At 54.9% G+C, this 14,471-nt stretch overlaps 1 protein-coding gene across 1 annotated transcript in view; it reads right to left on the bottom strand.

Annotated features, from left to right (window-relative positions):
- The window catches only part of AP3B2 (adaptor related protein complex 3 subunit beta 2), a 34,150-nt gene that overhangs the window by 6,149 nt on the left and 13,530 nt on the right, over positions 1–14,471 (bottom strand). The window contains exons 5-16 of the mRNA XM_042987965.1: positions 12,005–12,165; positions 11,665–11,731; positions 11,384–11,566; positions 10,992–11,275; positions 10,519–10,573; positions 10,095–10,166; positions 8,732–8,794; positions 8,220–8,352; positions 7,857–7,966; positions 7,023–7,199; positions 1,705–1,891; positions 347–465 (exon numbers count right to left, since the gene is read on the bottom strand). Of these exons, the coding sequence (XP_042843899.1) occupies positions 347–465; positions 1,705–1,891; positions 7,023–7,199; positions 7,857–7,966; positions 8,220–8,352; positions 8,732–8,794; positions 10,095–10,166; positions 10,519–10,573; positions 10,992–11,275; positions 11,384–11,566; positions 11,665–11,731; positions 12,005–12,165 (1,611 nt within the window). The remainder of the gene's footprint in view (positions 1–346; positions 466–1,704; positions 1,892–7,022; positions 7,200–7,856; positions 7,967–8,219; positions 8,353–8,731; positions 8,795–10,094; positions 10,167–10,518; positions 10,574–10,991; positions 11,276–11,383; positions 11,567–11,664; positions 11,732–12,004; positions 12,166–14,471) is intronic.

Here is a 14,471-nt window from a genome sequence, read left to right as displayed (position 1 = left end):
GAGGAGGAAGGAAAGCACAGGGCCTCTTTGCCTCTCACCCTGCCTCTTCTTGGGCCCTGCTTGGCCCTGTCTCCAAGAGGGAATGATGAGGTGGAGGGGAGGGGCAGCACAGGGTACGAGACAGAGCACCGCACACAGAGCAGAGGGCACACGGCACACGGGCAGGGGGACCTCCGTGTATTCGCCCAACAGGCCCACGTGGGTCTCGATAAGGGACAGATCTTCTTCCTGCATGGGGGGAGGGTGTCAGGAGGGCTGGGCCAGCACGGCCAGGGCTCTCTGCTATCTGTGCCCCGCCCCCCCCCCCCTCACAAACACACAAAATTGAACCCTTCACCCCGCTGACCTCCACGTTCCGCACAGATGGGTCTGGAGCCTCCTCTGGCCAGTCTGGGAGCTCCTGGTAGCCTGTGGCCTTGGCATTGAGCAGGTGGGACAGTGAGCCCAGCTGGAAGTGGTCCCGGTCTGGGGGTAGGGTTAGAGGTCAGGCCAGGAGTAGGTGTCAGGAAATGTCCTGGGAGTCGTCTCCCAGGTGGGGTGGTGATTCTGGCTGGGATCCCTTATGGAGGTAGACAAAAGGGGTGGGTGTGTCCTGTACGGGTTCCTCCACCTTCAGGAAGACAGGCCAGAAGATCAGGTTGTCTGGCCCGGCTCAAGCAGGAGCTGAGGTATGGGGCAGGTGGGACTGCGAGACAGGGTAGGGGGATGGTGTGGGGAGAGGCTGCAGGCCCATCTGTTTGGTTCTGCCTAACGGGGAGGCAGACATGTGAGTGAGGCTTCTCTTCCAAGGCAGCGGGGGCTGTGTGCCTCAGCACGGCCAGGCTTGGGAAGGAGGCCTAGATGGTATGAGGATAGCAACTGTGAAGAAGAGGCTGGCCAGGCTGGGGCGAGGAGGGGAAGGCAGCCTGGTCAGGCCCCGTGGGGAGAGGTGTGCAGTCTGAACGGGAATGGGAAGAAGTCAAGGCCAGAGGTCCAGCCTGTGTATTGGAGACTTGTGAGCGGGGACGGGTTGGGAAGGAGAAAGGGACTTCCTCCTTCCTGGCAGACGTTCAAATCCGCCCCATCCCTCAGAATTTCCCTGTTCCTGAGGTCCAGGGAAGAGAAAAAAAATGAACAAAAAGACACCCAGGAGAACCGAGCTTTGTAAGGGAGCCAGGTCCCCTTCAGGATTCCGAGGTCCAGGAAGCCAGCTGGCGGACTGTCCCCTCCCAGCCTCTCTCAGGGCCCCTATCACAGGACACGAGCCCAAGGACAGAGGCAAGGCTGAAGGCCCAGACTTTGGGCAGAGCTCCAGTGGCAGCCCAGAGCACCAGCAACTTTCTCAGGACTCTTAACAAATCTGTACCTCTCCTCTGAATGCTGTTTGACTTCCCACCTTCCGGGATCCTTGGTATTTAAATCTGGATACACAGTGCTGGCTCAGGGAGGGAGGTGGACGGGGGCGCCAGACAAGAGAGGAGCAGGAGCCATGCTGGCTGGGAGGGCAGGGACTCAGGTGAGATGATGCTGGTGGTGGTTGTGGGTGGGAGCGGGGGTGGGGTGAGGGGCAGAGAGACTGGCATTTCTCCCGAAGTCCTGGTGTCTGGCTAAGACTGGGACCTCAGGGGGAAGATCTGGGTATGGGGTCCTGGCCAGTTCCCCTCCTTCCCACCCCGCCTCCCCCACCCCCCGCCCCTGGAGGTTACCCTTGACTTCAGCTCCCACCTTTGAAGGATGACTCCAACACTGGGGCTGGTTTGGGTGCCAGGAAGAGCTTCTTGGCATGGCGGCTGAGGGCCCCACCCTGCTCCGAGGGGACGATCAGCTGCCGGGTGAAGCGCGCTCGGTCACGAATGTCATAGTTCTGGTCGTACTTGGCCAGACTCAGCACATACTGGGTCAGCAGCTTGGTCTGGGGGACGAGAGGTGGGTCAGCAGCGGTCAGAGACAGCGGGGACACAGGGGGCCCTGCAGCAGATTCTGTAAGCCCCCACCTCACGCAGTGTCTCTCTCCCAGCTGACGGGCGGCTGCCTCCACCCTCTTCCTCTCCCACCTGCCCTCCCTTCACCCTGCCTTTCCTCTCCCCTCCCTGGCCCTGACTCCCGACCCCAGCTTTGACAGCTGCCGGGGGCCTGGTGAGAGAGGTCACCCCTTTGCAATCTCCTCCCTCTTGGCCATGAGCTCCATTCTTCCTGAGTCAGTGGTCCCCACTGTCCCAGGCCCAGCTCCTACCCCCATTCCAGGGAGGGCCAGCCTCTTTACTTTAGGATGCTAGGGTGAAAGGAGGTCTAGAACATTCTGCCGGAAATTTCACAGTTCTCAGCCTCCACCACACAGAGGAAAACTAGACAACAGAAGGAGTTGGCGGGGGGCACATGGGGATCCCATTGGTCGGGGCTGTCCTCATGCCCATTGATCCACATGGTACATTCTGAGCAGCCCAGAGTCTCAGAGGCCATGACCTCCCCTGAAAGGCTCTAGAGAGCAAACTGCCTATGGGTCCACTGTCTGCAATCAAGGCAGCCACATCCTAGGACCCCAAATCTTGATTTCTGCCTTGATCCTGGCCTGCTCTAACCTGCCTTCATGACATGACAGGTAGCAGCTGTCATTCTAGCTCTATGTGCTATGTAAGGAGCTTCACACGATCCCGTGTAATGACCACAACTCTTCCGAGAGGTATGTGCAATTGCCCCCACTTACAGAGAAGCAGAGTCAGAAGTGACTTCTCTCAGATTAAGGAGCCAGTCAGCGCTGCTTCTAGACCTGGGCCCGCCTGAGCCGGCAATCCACCTGCTTCCCGACACTGCCTACCTGCTGACATAGGGGGCTGCCCCATCCGGGTCTCCACCGAGCACGTGCATCTCATGTCCGCACAGCCAGGGTGCCTGGGGTAGCAGGACCCAAAGGAGGAGTCTGGAACCAACCTTGGTCTTCCTGAGGTTTATGGACATCCAGCCATGGACATGGCTGATTCAGGTAACCCAGGGGGAGCGTCAGAAAGACGTCCAGGAGGGGTTCAGCCCCCAGATGCTGACCCAGAATCAGAGCTGCTGCTGTGGCAAAACTAGAGAGCCACTGTGACTCTCAGGTGCCTACAACATGGCCCGCAGGGATCTCAGTGGCCTCGCCTTCAGCTCAGTCCCGTCCAACAATAGGAGCACCTGCAACACTGTTCCCATCACAGGAAAGTACTCTCAACTCCATACTCTCCCACGTAGGACACCTCGCAATGGACTTCATCACAGACCTTCCCCTCCCTGGGCCAGACATCGTTTGACTAGTCATGGCGGGCAGATGTCCTTATCAACACGGTCTGATACCAAGATGCTGCCGATTCCCCTCTACAGACTTCCCAGCCGGCTGATCAGACATTCTCCCTCCCCCAAGTCCTTGGCTAGTTCTGGAAAGAAGTGTTAAAGATCTGCCTCCATCTGTGCACAGACTTAAATGCATATCAGCAGTCAACACAGGAAGGGGCTGGTTCACCCACAACACTGCAGCATTTGCTTATAACAGTTCATTACGCTTCTCCATCCCAAGAACCCATTCACCAGAAATGCTGGCATCCAGTCTGCACCACCCAGACCCTCACCTCGTTCAGCCAGGATGTGCAGGATTTATGGGTGGCTCAAGAGGGCCTGTGAGACACACTTCAGTGCACCAAGAACAGAACAAGTTTCCTACGACTGGTGGGAATTCTTCCAGGGGAGAATTTTAAGTGAGGAACACGGACTCCTTTTTTTTTCTTTCTTTCTTTTTTGATATTTATTTATTTTTGGGGAGAGTACAAGTGGGGAAGGGGCAGACAGAGGGGGAGAGAGGATCTAAAGCGGGCTCCGCGCTGACAGGCTGACAGCAGCGAGCCTGATGTGGGGCTCGAACTGACGAACCGTGAGATCATGACCTGAGCCGAAGTTGGCCCCTCAACCGGCCTGAGCTACCCAGGTGCCCCACATGGGCTCCTTTTCAAGAACTGATGCCAACATACCTGCTACCTTGTAACCACCTGTTAAATCATACTGGGACAGTGGCTCTTCAAAAACGTGAACCGAAATACATCCTGACCTCACATATAAAAACAAGCTCTAGGGGCGCCTGGGTGGCTCAGTTGGTTGAGTGACCGACTCAGTCCTACCACCCAAAGGAACTGCATCCAGCCACCAACCAGCTCGGAAGCGAACCGTTCCCTGCAAAGCCCCCAGTGAGAGTCCAGCCTCTACCAACAGGTCAGCCACAGCCTTCAGAGGACCTAGTGAAGACAGGCCTAGACTCTCGGCCCACAGAAGTCACGAGAAAATAAGCATGTCGTTCTAAGCCACTAAGTTTATGCTAACTTACTACACAGCAAGAGAAAACTATGATGGATTAAAAAAACACAAAAATAGAAAATAAATCTAGAGGAAATTATATGGGAAGTATTTAATTGACACATGAATGGGGAAACAGCTTTGTAAATACGAAGCCATCGGAAACAGAAATGAAAAAATTAACACATTAAAAGAGACACAGATGTGCAACTTCTGGATGACTATATACAGGGACCAGAAATGTTTCCTAAGGCTAAGGAAATAGATTATAAGATTGATGGTGGTCTTTTCTAAGTGGTAGACCTATGGCTAATTTAAACTTTTAATTATTATTTTTCTGGGTTTTCCAAACGTGTTATGATGACCATGCATTACGCTTACGATATTTTTTTAAAAAGTTAACCTTTTTTTTTTAATTCTGCAGAACTTTATCAAAACATTCCATCCACTACAGAGGCCAGATTTGAGCCCCCACCAGGCCCCCACCAGGCCTCCTCCCACACATCTCACCTGACATACAAAAAGCAAACTCACGCCCAAAAGAACTCCAGGCAGTTGCCCCCAGATGCCACACCCCCAGGTGCTATAATGACCACCTTCACATCAAGCCTTCTGTCAGTCCATCTATTATCAGAGCTTTTGTGACCTCTGGCCTGGAACTGGATTATCCGCTGAATCAGAGCGGGGCAGAACTTCATCTTGGCCACCGCCCAGGCCTCAGCCTGGGCCGGCATCTGGTATGCCCTGGGGGTCAGTAGGCTGGGAATGACTGGGATTGCTGTGGCCCGTAGCAGGCCCGGAATGTCACCCATAATACTGGCAGGGGGAAGCATCACCACTGTTTTGCAAGAACATCCTCCCAGAATGCCAAGGATTCCCTTTTCTCCACCACACTGAGAACAGGCTGGGAAGCAAAAACGGAAAAAGGGAGGGTGGGAGAGAGGAGAAAACTCTCTTTATTGAATCCAAGAACCACTCTAAAGGGCCTGTGCCTGGGAGGACCCACCTTCAGATAAAGGGTGCCTGGAGGTCAGTATCCATTTGCCTGAACAGCCTACCCTGGGTGCCCTGTTGGGGCTGGGACCCCTGTGGCCTGTCGAGGAGAAGGGTTCAGCTGAACACACCTGAACTCTCTGTGCCAACCCTGACGACAGTTCTCACTGCTCTGCGTTACATACTGTTCTCCCTACTTGGCTGTGAGCATTCGGAGGTCAGTAAACATGTCTCGCTGATGGCCACTATCCCAGGACACGGCTCAGTGCCAGGCATATAACTCACAGGTCAGGACTCAGGAAATACACGCCAGATAAAGCAATGAACAGGTGAACACATAGCTAAGAGTGACAACTCGGGGAAACGCCGCGTGGGCACACCCAGACTCATGAGAACACGCGGACATCACACATCGCCACTCTGGGGCTCAGGATTCCTGCTGGGTCCTCAGCCTAACTGGGTGGCTCCCCGCCCATACGGCTTCATCTTTTCAAATGTTCCTCCCACCTGTTACTTCCTCCCCTCTGAAGAAAGGAGGCACACCAATATTTGTTCAGTGACTGAATGCTTCCCCACAGCCTTTTTGCAACCTGCTTCGCCCACGATACTGATGCTGGCACACTAGGTCCCTCATTGCTCCCATGAGTGACTGGTGCCTATTCCAACTCCTGATGAGTATCCCAGCCCATGATGGCCCTGCCTCCCCAGCTCGAGTCCCTGGGCCCACCCTTGTCACCACGGATCAAGGAAACACTGAAGAAGCACAGATGCCCCCATCCAAAGACTCCATGGGACGGCAAAGAGGCCACCTGCAGGCCAGCAGGGACGTCACAATCTCCAGGGTGTAGCCAAGCTGCTGACCCCAGCCACCTGCGCAGATACTTTGCTCCACAGGTTGCCAAACTTTTTCTAGAAAGGGCAGAGAGTAACTATTTTACGCTTTGTGGACCATATAGATTCTTGCAACTAGTCAACTCTGCTGTTGTAGCACAAAAGCATCCATAGACAATAAATGAATGAATGAAGATGGCTGTGCCCCAATAAAACTTTATTTACAAACACAGACAGCAGGCTGGATTTGGTCCACGGGCGATATAGTTTGCCAACCTCTACTTCCCTTAACTGAGTGGGGCAGTGAGTGTGGGAATGGTCATGGCCCTTGGTGTCTCCAACCCCTGTAAGCTCTGCACGTTACACTTAATTCTTAGGAGAATCTCCTGGGACCATCTCAGGAGTTCACCCAAGAAGCTTCTTATATCCTGGTATTCCAGCTTAGTGGAGCCATGCCCTTGGCTGTGCAGAGATTTGCCCTCATATCCCTGGCACAGACTGGCCAAACATCACCAAGCTTTGGGAGTAAGGACAGATCACATCTCGTGGAACACATGTTCTCCTACCGGCGCGTGTCATCGCTGGCTCCTCCCTCGCTCCCACTCAGCTGTGGTTCTTTAGGGCCCCATTGTTCCAAAGGCAGCAGGTAGGAACACTCCCACAGGTGGACTGGAGGTCGCAGCCCCGTAGGAGAGCCTCTTCACCTGTGGCCACCACCCCCACCCAGCCCTTGAGAGTAGCCGTGGACACGGGGACACTGGTTATCGGGAGAGACCGGACGTTTGCCCCGAACTCTCTCATCAGAAAGAGAGGCTGGAGTTCACACCTACCTGGTGAGGGTCCACGGACTCCTCCCTGGGCCATTTCTGGGGCCCGGCGTGTTTTAGGGGGCATCTCTCAAGCCTTACCTGCTTAGAGTTAGTCAGGTAGAGCTTGGCTGCCAGGTTGATGATCTGCAGCTTGACGATGTCCTCCTCTGCCGTGAAGGACTTGGCCATCTTTCTCAGGACGTCAGGCGCGATCTTGGGGACGTGCTCACAGTACTCGCCGATGAGCCACAGGATGCTGGCCCGGGCCATGGGCACCTGTGGGTGCGTAAGAGGAGTCAGGACTGGGGCTCGTGTGGAGATGTGGGTGGGCATGTGGCCTGCCAGGGAAATGGCATTCTTCCCGTGTGTGCTGGGCCAGGAACTGCGGGGTTCACACCCCTGTCCCGTGGGACAGACTAGAAGGCGAACGTTTCCTAAGCAGCATCCCCCCCTCTGCCCTGGGGGTTCGCTAGCAAGCGCAGAGCTTCCAAACCCCAAAGTCCGTCCTGGTTTTGTCTAAAAGACCGATTTCCTAGATCCGTTGTACCCTCCGTGCTTTAGTTCCATGCTATTCTTCCCGAACCTTCAAGGAATACCTTATCTTAGTGCTTCAAGTTACTGGTGCAACAGCAACACGCTAGGTTTTTCCAGTGCACCCTCGGCCACCCGCGGCCAGAGCTTTGGAGAAAACATGAGCGGTGGTACAGGTCTGGGAGCTCAGCAAGGGACCCTCAAGGGGAAAGCGAATCTTGGGCAACGAGTCAGGGTTGCCTGGTCCCATCTTTTCCCTTTTTCCACCTGCAGGCCCTTTCGGAGCCAGCACGGAAGGTGTGGAAGTCGGTTTCATCAGGGCTAGCGTGTTTCATCACGGGGTTTTAAAATCATGGGGAGGAGGCCGGGACGGGAGGGCAACACGGGAGGTTCCTCCCTCGCCTGGATGTTGTCCGTGAGCTTGGCCAGGTGCTTGATGATCTCTCCGTGCTGCGCGGGCTGCATCTGCAGCAGCTTCTTAATGACAACCACCGACTCTGCGACCACCAGCTCTGCGGAGCGGGAAGGGAGAGTGTGGGCCCGGGGCGGTCACATGACCACACGCAGGTAGACGGACACCCCTGCAATGCCCCCAGACCCTTGGCTCTCTTCCACAACCCCGTGCGCTCCTCTGGTGGCCCTCGGGGACGCAGGATCACTTAAGACACGCATGGAGGTGGACAGAGGGACGAACACGCATTGTGCCTGGACGGATAGGTGCACACCCTCTGGTCGTCCAAGTTGGACACGCAGACAAGCACTGACCGTCGCGGTTGGACAGCAGCTGCACCAGGCCGTTGAGACAGGTGTCACGGACTCGGCCGATGTTGGTTGCACAGCGTCCAATGGCCTGGATAGTGGCTGCTACAAAGTCCTTGTCCATGCTGCGAATGTACGTCTGTGGGACACCACAACAGAGTGATCCCCAGCAGGCAGTGACCCTCAGTGATTCTGCCGGCTTGCGGGTGACCTTCAGGGAAGCTTGTCACCCCTCATTCAATCACTCATCATGCTAGAGACTAAACTCTGGGAGAGAGAGTGACGCCCTCAGCCACCGTGCGTGTCCCTTAGCCCAGAGCCGGCAGAAGGCTCTGGGAGGGGGCCTAAGACAACACTTTTTCCACTTCGGGCTCATAAGAGAAAGTCGGCCCATCGGGACGATTCTCACTGAGCACAAGGAGCTGCGGGCACCTCTCGTGGACCCTCCGGCAGGCAGCTGGGCCCCAGCCCGACCTGAACTCCCGTAGGACAGTAGGGGTGTTGGGCCCCGGCCCTACCTGGAACTCCCGTAGGACAGTAGGGGTGTTGGTCTCATTGGCCAGGTTGGTCAACACTTCCAGCTGCAGGGAGACAGAAAGCGGGCAGGGTGGCCCGCAGGGTTTCTGTGCCCCCAAACCCCTCATTGCAAACACACTTCACAGACCGGAAAACAATCCCACGGACGGCCCTGCGTCATCCTTAAACTGATGAAGGAGATGACAGACTGGGAAACTTTCCCAAAAGGCAGGAGGACCAGTTTGTCTCTTAAATGGATGCCCTGACAGAGGACGCTTATAGAATGATCCTGTCACCTCTCCGCCTCCATGGAAAACAAGTCTCCTGTTGCTTTTAGGCTAAAGAGCAATGTCCTTACCATGGTCTATAAACCCCTGTGGGATCTGACCGCTGTCTACCTCTGTTCTCACACCACTCTCCCCCTTGCCCTCTATGCTCCAGTCATACTGGCCTCTTGTCAGACCTCTTCCTGCCTCAGGGCCTTTGCATATACGGTTTCTTCTGTGGGGAGCAATTCTTGCCATTCCTGCCCCTGCACTTGCATAGACAATTCATATTCATTTCTCAGGCCTCAGCTCAAGCCTTGCTTCCTAGAGGAAAGCTTCCCTGACACAAGACTAGACGTCGTCCTAGTCTATGCTCTGACAGCCCTCTGCACTTCTCTTTCTTACCATATTTCTCAAGTGGCTTTTTACATTTGTTTTGTGATTGGCTGCTCGATGTCTCCTTCTCACCCCAACTAGACCGTCGGCTCCCCAAAGACAAGGTGTCTGATGAGTTTGCCCTGGCTTGTACCCCTAGATCTAGCTGTAACTGACACAGAGTAGATGTTCAGAGAGTCGCGATTAACTGCTGCTGAATGAAAACTACTCCATAAGAGCAGGCAGAGCCCGAATGGAATGTGGGTATGGGCTTCTGACACTTTTTCTGTGGGTGTATGTTTGCATAAAAGCCTGAAGGGGAAGATGTGTGGGGGCGAGAACACCGTGGGTGGAAGCCAAGAGACTGTAGCTAGCAAAGTATGAATTCTGGAATCAGCAGGACTGACTCTGGGGTAGCAACCTCACCTCCTGGGGTCTGCATTTTTATAAAATGGAGATAACGTACACTTCCTGAGGTTATTATGAAAACCAGGTTACTTCACATATGAAAAGTGGCACATATCTATTGGATAACAGGCAAAGGGCAGCTCCCTCCCCCGCCCCGGCCCCCATTAGCCCAGCTTCCTGGGCCAATACTCCTGGGTGGAGTGGCCACAGGTTCAGAAATAGGCAGGCCCCAGGGTGGCCACTGTGGATATCCCAGCGGGTAGGTGGGGGCAGGAAGGGGGCGGAAAGGCCGCAGGCGCTTCTGTCCATCGCTCACCTTCAGGATCTTGATCTGGGTGGGGTCGGTGGATCTGATGTAGAAGCTCTTCAGGTAGGGCTCAAACATACCCTGTTGTGAGAGAAGCAGCCCCAAGGAGCTCCGCCGCAGCCCCAGACTGGGGCTTCTCCAGAGCTACCCCACCTCTCCCGTTTTGGGGCCCAGAATCCTTCCTGCCTCATCGCTGCCCTTCCCACCCCCCTCTCAGATCTGACCAGGACTTTCTTCGCCAGGTTTTCCTCCCTCGGCGGCCCTCAGGACCCAGACCCTGCTTCTCCTCCGTGTTTGGGGTCTCCCGTTTGCATTCTCTCCACAGCGAAGGCACTCCCCATCCTGCCTGTCCCCAATGCCCCCCCCCCACCGCCCTGCACTCGCAGGAGCCACGCCTCGGAATATGCGAGGGCAGCCTAGGTCACTTGCTCACCCGGCGCTTGATGGACATGGTGGCCACGTTCTGGAGCACCACGTACTGCACCTCACTACGGAGAGGACAGGAAAGAGGTATCTGGGCCCCTCGACGGGGCCCAGGGGCAGCGAGTGGAGGGAAGAGAGGTGGGCCAAATAGGAGGGCGGGGAGGGCACCGGTCGGAGGAGGGCAAGACTGGGGTCCGTACAGGGTGGAGGGGAGGGGTGAAGGCGCGGGGCGCGATACGCCCAGGGTTTGAGAGAAGCCGGCAGGACCAGCCCACCCATCATGGGCGGGGCGGGGCGAAGTACGTCAGCCCCCGGTGTGGGCGGGGCGGGCTAGCCCACCCACCCCTCCCCGTGTGGGCGGGGCGCGGCCGGGCGGGTCGGCCCACGGGGTGGGCGGGGCGAGGCCGGGTGAGTCAGCCCACTGCGTCGGCGGGGCGGGGCGGGGCGGGGCGGCCCACGATGTGGGCGGGGCGGGACGCGCACCTGTGGCTGCGCAGCAGTCGCACTAGCGCCTTGGCGATGACGCCCACCTCCGCCTTGGGCGCCAGATGGAAGTAGAGCTGGGCCACCGCCATGACCACGGCGGCGCTGCGGCTCTGCAGCAGCGGCTTGGTGTTGCGCAGCAGCAGCCGGTGGTCGGGGTCCATGACGTAGGGCTTGCGGGCGGGCAGCGCAGCGGTGGCCGCCTCCTCCGAGCCCGGGCCCTTGGCCTCGTCCTCTTCCGAGCCGTAGAAGGCTTTCTCCGGGTTCTCCTCCAGCAGAGATTCCTGCAGGCGGAGACAGGGGGAGGGGGTGTCGGGGGCAGTGGAAACCTCCTCCCGGCCGCCCTCCTACGCACGCTGCCACAGCGAGGCCCGGGCACCCGGCCCACTCACGTTCTGGGTGGGGCTCAGGAACTGCGTGCGCGCGTAGCGGGTGAGCATGCTGATGATGACCACCTGCCCCCACTCCTCCACGTCGATGAGCAGGTTACAGAGCTTCCGGTAGTTCTTGTGTATCAGGTCGATGCGCTCGGGGCAGACCTCCTCGAAGGCCATCACCACACTGCCCGCCACCAGCTGGGGAACGGTCGGTGGCAAGAGGGTGAGCCGGAAGGGCAGAGAGCGCTTGCCCCGTCTCCTCTCCACCGCCCGTCCCTGTGCGCCCATGTACACACCGTGGTCTTGTCGGCCAGAAGTTTCTCAATGACCTCGATCAGCTGGTCCTTCTGGTCCGAATCCAAACTGTGGGAGAAACTGTTAAGAGGGATTTGCCCCCCCCACCTCCCACCTTTGTAATATTTGCCCAAACTGTGCTCACCTCCCCTACCCCAACCCTGTTCGTTAAGAAGTGTGAGCTGCCACCACCGCAGTTCTCCATCTCTCTCACTTCCCCAAACCGTCTTCAACCATCTGAGTACAAAAAAGGGGCAATCCGCAAGGCTTGGGAGAGGCCAGGGGTGGGCCCGGGGTTGGGAAACACTCCCCTGAGGAGCTAGGGGCGCGGCTGGGGCGTACCTGTAGAGTTTAGGGATGGCGTGAGCAGCTGTTTTCCGTACATAGGGTGACATGTCCGATGCAGCTTCCTTGATGGCCAGCATCATGATGGGCACAATGATGGGCACCCGGATGCTAGACAGGACGCGGAGGGCGCTGGCCCGAATCAGCTGGTTGGGGTCCTAAGGGCAGAGGTGGAGGCAGAGCCATGAGAAGGCACAATGGCCTGATGGAAAGGCCACACCCGTGGAACTCACTGTCCCTAGCTACCTACCACCGGTTCTTGCCTCCCTGACTCCCTGAGTGATTGCCCCTGCTAGGTACCCGGGGTGGGAGGGGGGTACTACTTGAGGGAACTGTTGGCCCCTGTTGCAGACATTTGACGCCCGAACAGTTAGGGCGATGGGTTGCTTCACTTTCGGGAAAGGTAAGAATCTTTCAGAATACCTAAAGTTCCTGAAACACCTCCTGGTCCCTGCGTGGGGGTGAGGGTGGGGGGGTCTTTGTGTTGATGCAAGAGCTGACTGCCAGCAAATGCAAGCTGTCCTGCCTTCCAAAGAGTTGGTTAACACTCCCTTCTCCCAGCAACCTCCCAAAAGTTGATCTTCTTCCTCTTCCTCCAGTGTTTAAAACAGAATAGGTATGTAGGCCCCTTCTCTTTGTTCCTCTGCTTCCAATCCACACCTGAGAAGAGCGTTAGACACAGTATATTGTAATCGTGCACGAGGGGCAGCAGTAGCTGTAAATTGCTGTGAATCTTTTTTTTTTAATTAAAAAAATTTGTTTAATGTTTATTTTTTTTTAAATTTTTTTTTCAACGTTTTTTATTTATTTTTGGGACAGAGAGAGACAGAGCATGAACGGGGGAGGGGCAGAGAGAGAGGGAGACACAGAATCGGAAACAGGCTCCAGGCTCCGAGCCATCAGCCCAGAGCCTGACGCGGGGCTCGAACTCACGGACCGCGAGATCGTGACCTGGCTGAAGTCGGACGCTCAACCGACTGCGCCACCCAGGCGCCCCATAATGTTTATTTATTTTTGAGAGACAGAGACAGAGACAGAGCATGAGTGGGGGAGGGGCAGAGAGAGAGGGAGACACAGAATCCGAAGCAGGCTCCAGGCTCTGAGCTGTCAGCACGGAGCCCGACGCGGGGCTTGAACCCACAAACCTCGAGATCGTGAGCTTTAGTCGGAGCTTAACCATCTGAGCCCCCCAAGGCGCCCCTGCTGTGAATCTCACAGAATGCTGGGCAACGGGAGAGGTGACTGGACACTAAAGAGCAGACACTTCACTGATGTTCTAAAATGGAGAAAGAGAAGATCCACAAAATGACAGGGGAAGATGATGGTAGCCCCTGTCAAAATTCTACAGTTGATTTTTAAACACATGGTTTAGAAGCACGTATTTAAAAGGCAGGAGTCTGTATTTTCTTAGAGTCGAATCATATCATATCCACTGCTATAACCTGTATTTCTTTTTTCCCCCCTTTTATTTGGAAACGATTATGGATTCACAGGAGGCTACTAGAAAAAATTCTTTTTTCCTTTTTGATAGGGTAACTAGGCTGGTCGATATTAACACTGTGTATGTCGATTTCAGCAAGGCATTGGGGGGAGCCTCCTAGCATTGCCTAGATTGCCATTTTGATGCAAGCCTTTTGTTTTACTTAATATGTAATCATTTTAAGAGCAGAATTCATATCTATTTTGTCTCTGTATCACCACAGCCCTTTACACGTGAAAGGGGTTAAGAAATTTTTCTGCTATTGAATAAGATCCTTTCTAACAAGATAAGAAAGTGCCAGCTGACTGTATAATTAGATGGATCCACAACTTGGTAAAACGTTGTGCTTGGGGAAGGTTGATTAACAGATTGGTGTCGACTTGGAAACATGATATGCCAGGGGACTCACAATCTGATGCCCTGGTCTGTACAATCTATTAACATGTTGGAAGACACAAAATCAGGAGGACAAAATTAAGATTTAGAATCGCCCCGAGTTGGATGTTATGCTAAACCAATAAAATGAAATATAATAGGGCTTCATAAGGGATTCCAGGGACCAACTGCATAAAGACAGGATGTAGGGAGACCTAGATTATCTGACTGCTCACTGGAGGTTTGTCTGAATTGAGCCAACCACATTAGTGAGCTGCTAAGAAAACAGTCTCAGGCCGGCTTGATAAAAAGAAGGGAGAAAACTGGATGGAAATGAATGGTTCTAATATGCAGGAGAGCCCAAAATCATTAACAACAACAGAAAGAAAATGAGTTTTAGAGGAACACATATATCATATGATACCATTTACAAAACAATATTGTATATTATTTACAAATGTGTAAATAAGCCGTGAAAGAATAAATACATACACATGAATTATAAACAGAAGATACATAGGGGGCTTTGGCTGTTGATAAATGTTTCGTTTCTTATGCTGGGTATACAGATATTCACTTTATTATTCTTTGTGCCTTTTGTGAGTCTGA

The sequence above is a fragment of the Panthera tigris genome, chromosome B3, assembly GCF_018350195.1.
Source record: "Panthera tigris isolate Pti1 chromosome B3, P.tigris_Pti1_mat1.1, whole genome shotgun sequence".
Lineage (NCBI taxonomy): Eukaryota > Metazoa > Chordata > Mammalia > Carnivora > Felidae > Panthera > Panthera tigris.
Note: the sequence above shows the minus strand (reverse complement) of the source record. Positions and strands in the feature narration are given on the sequence as shown.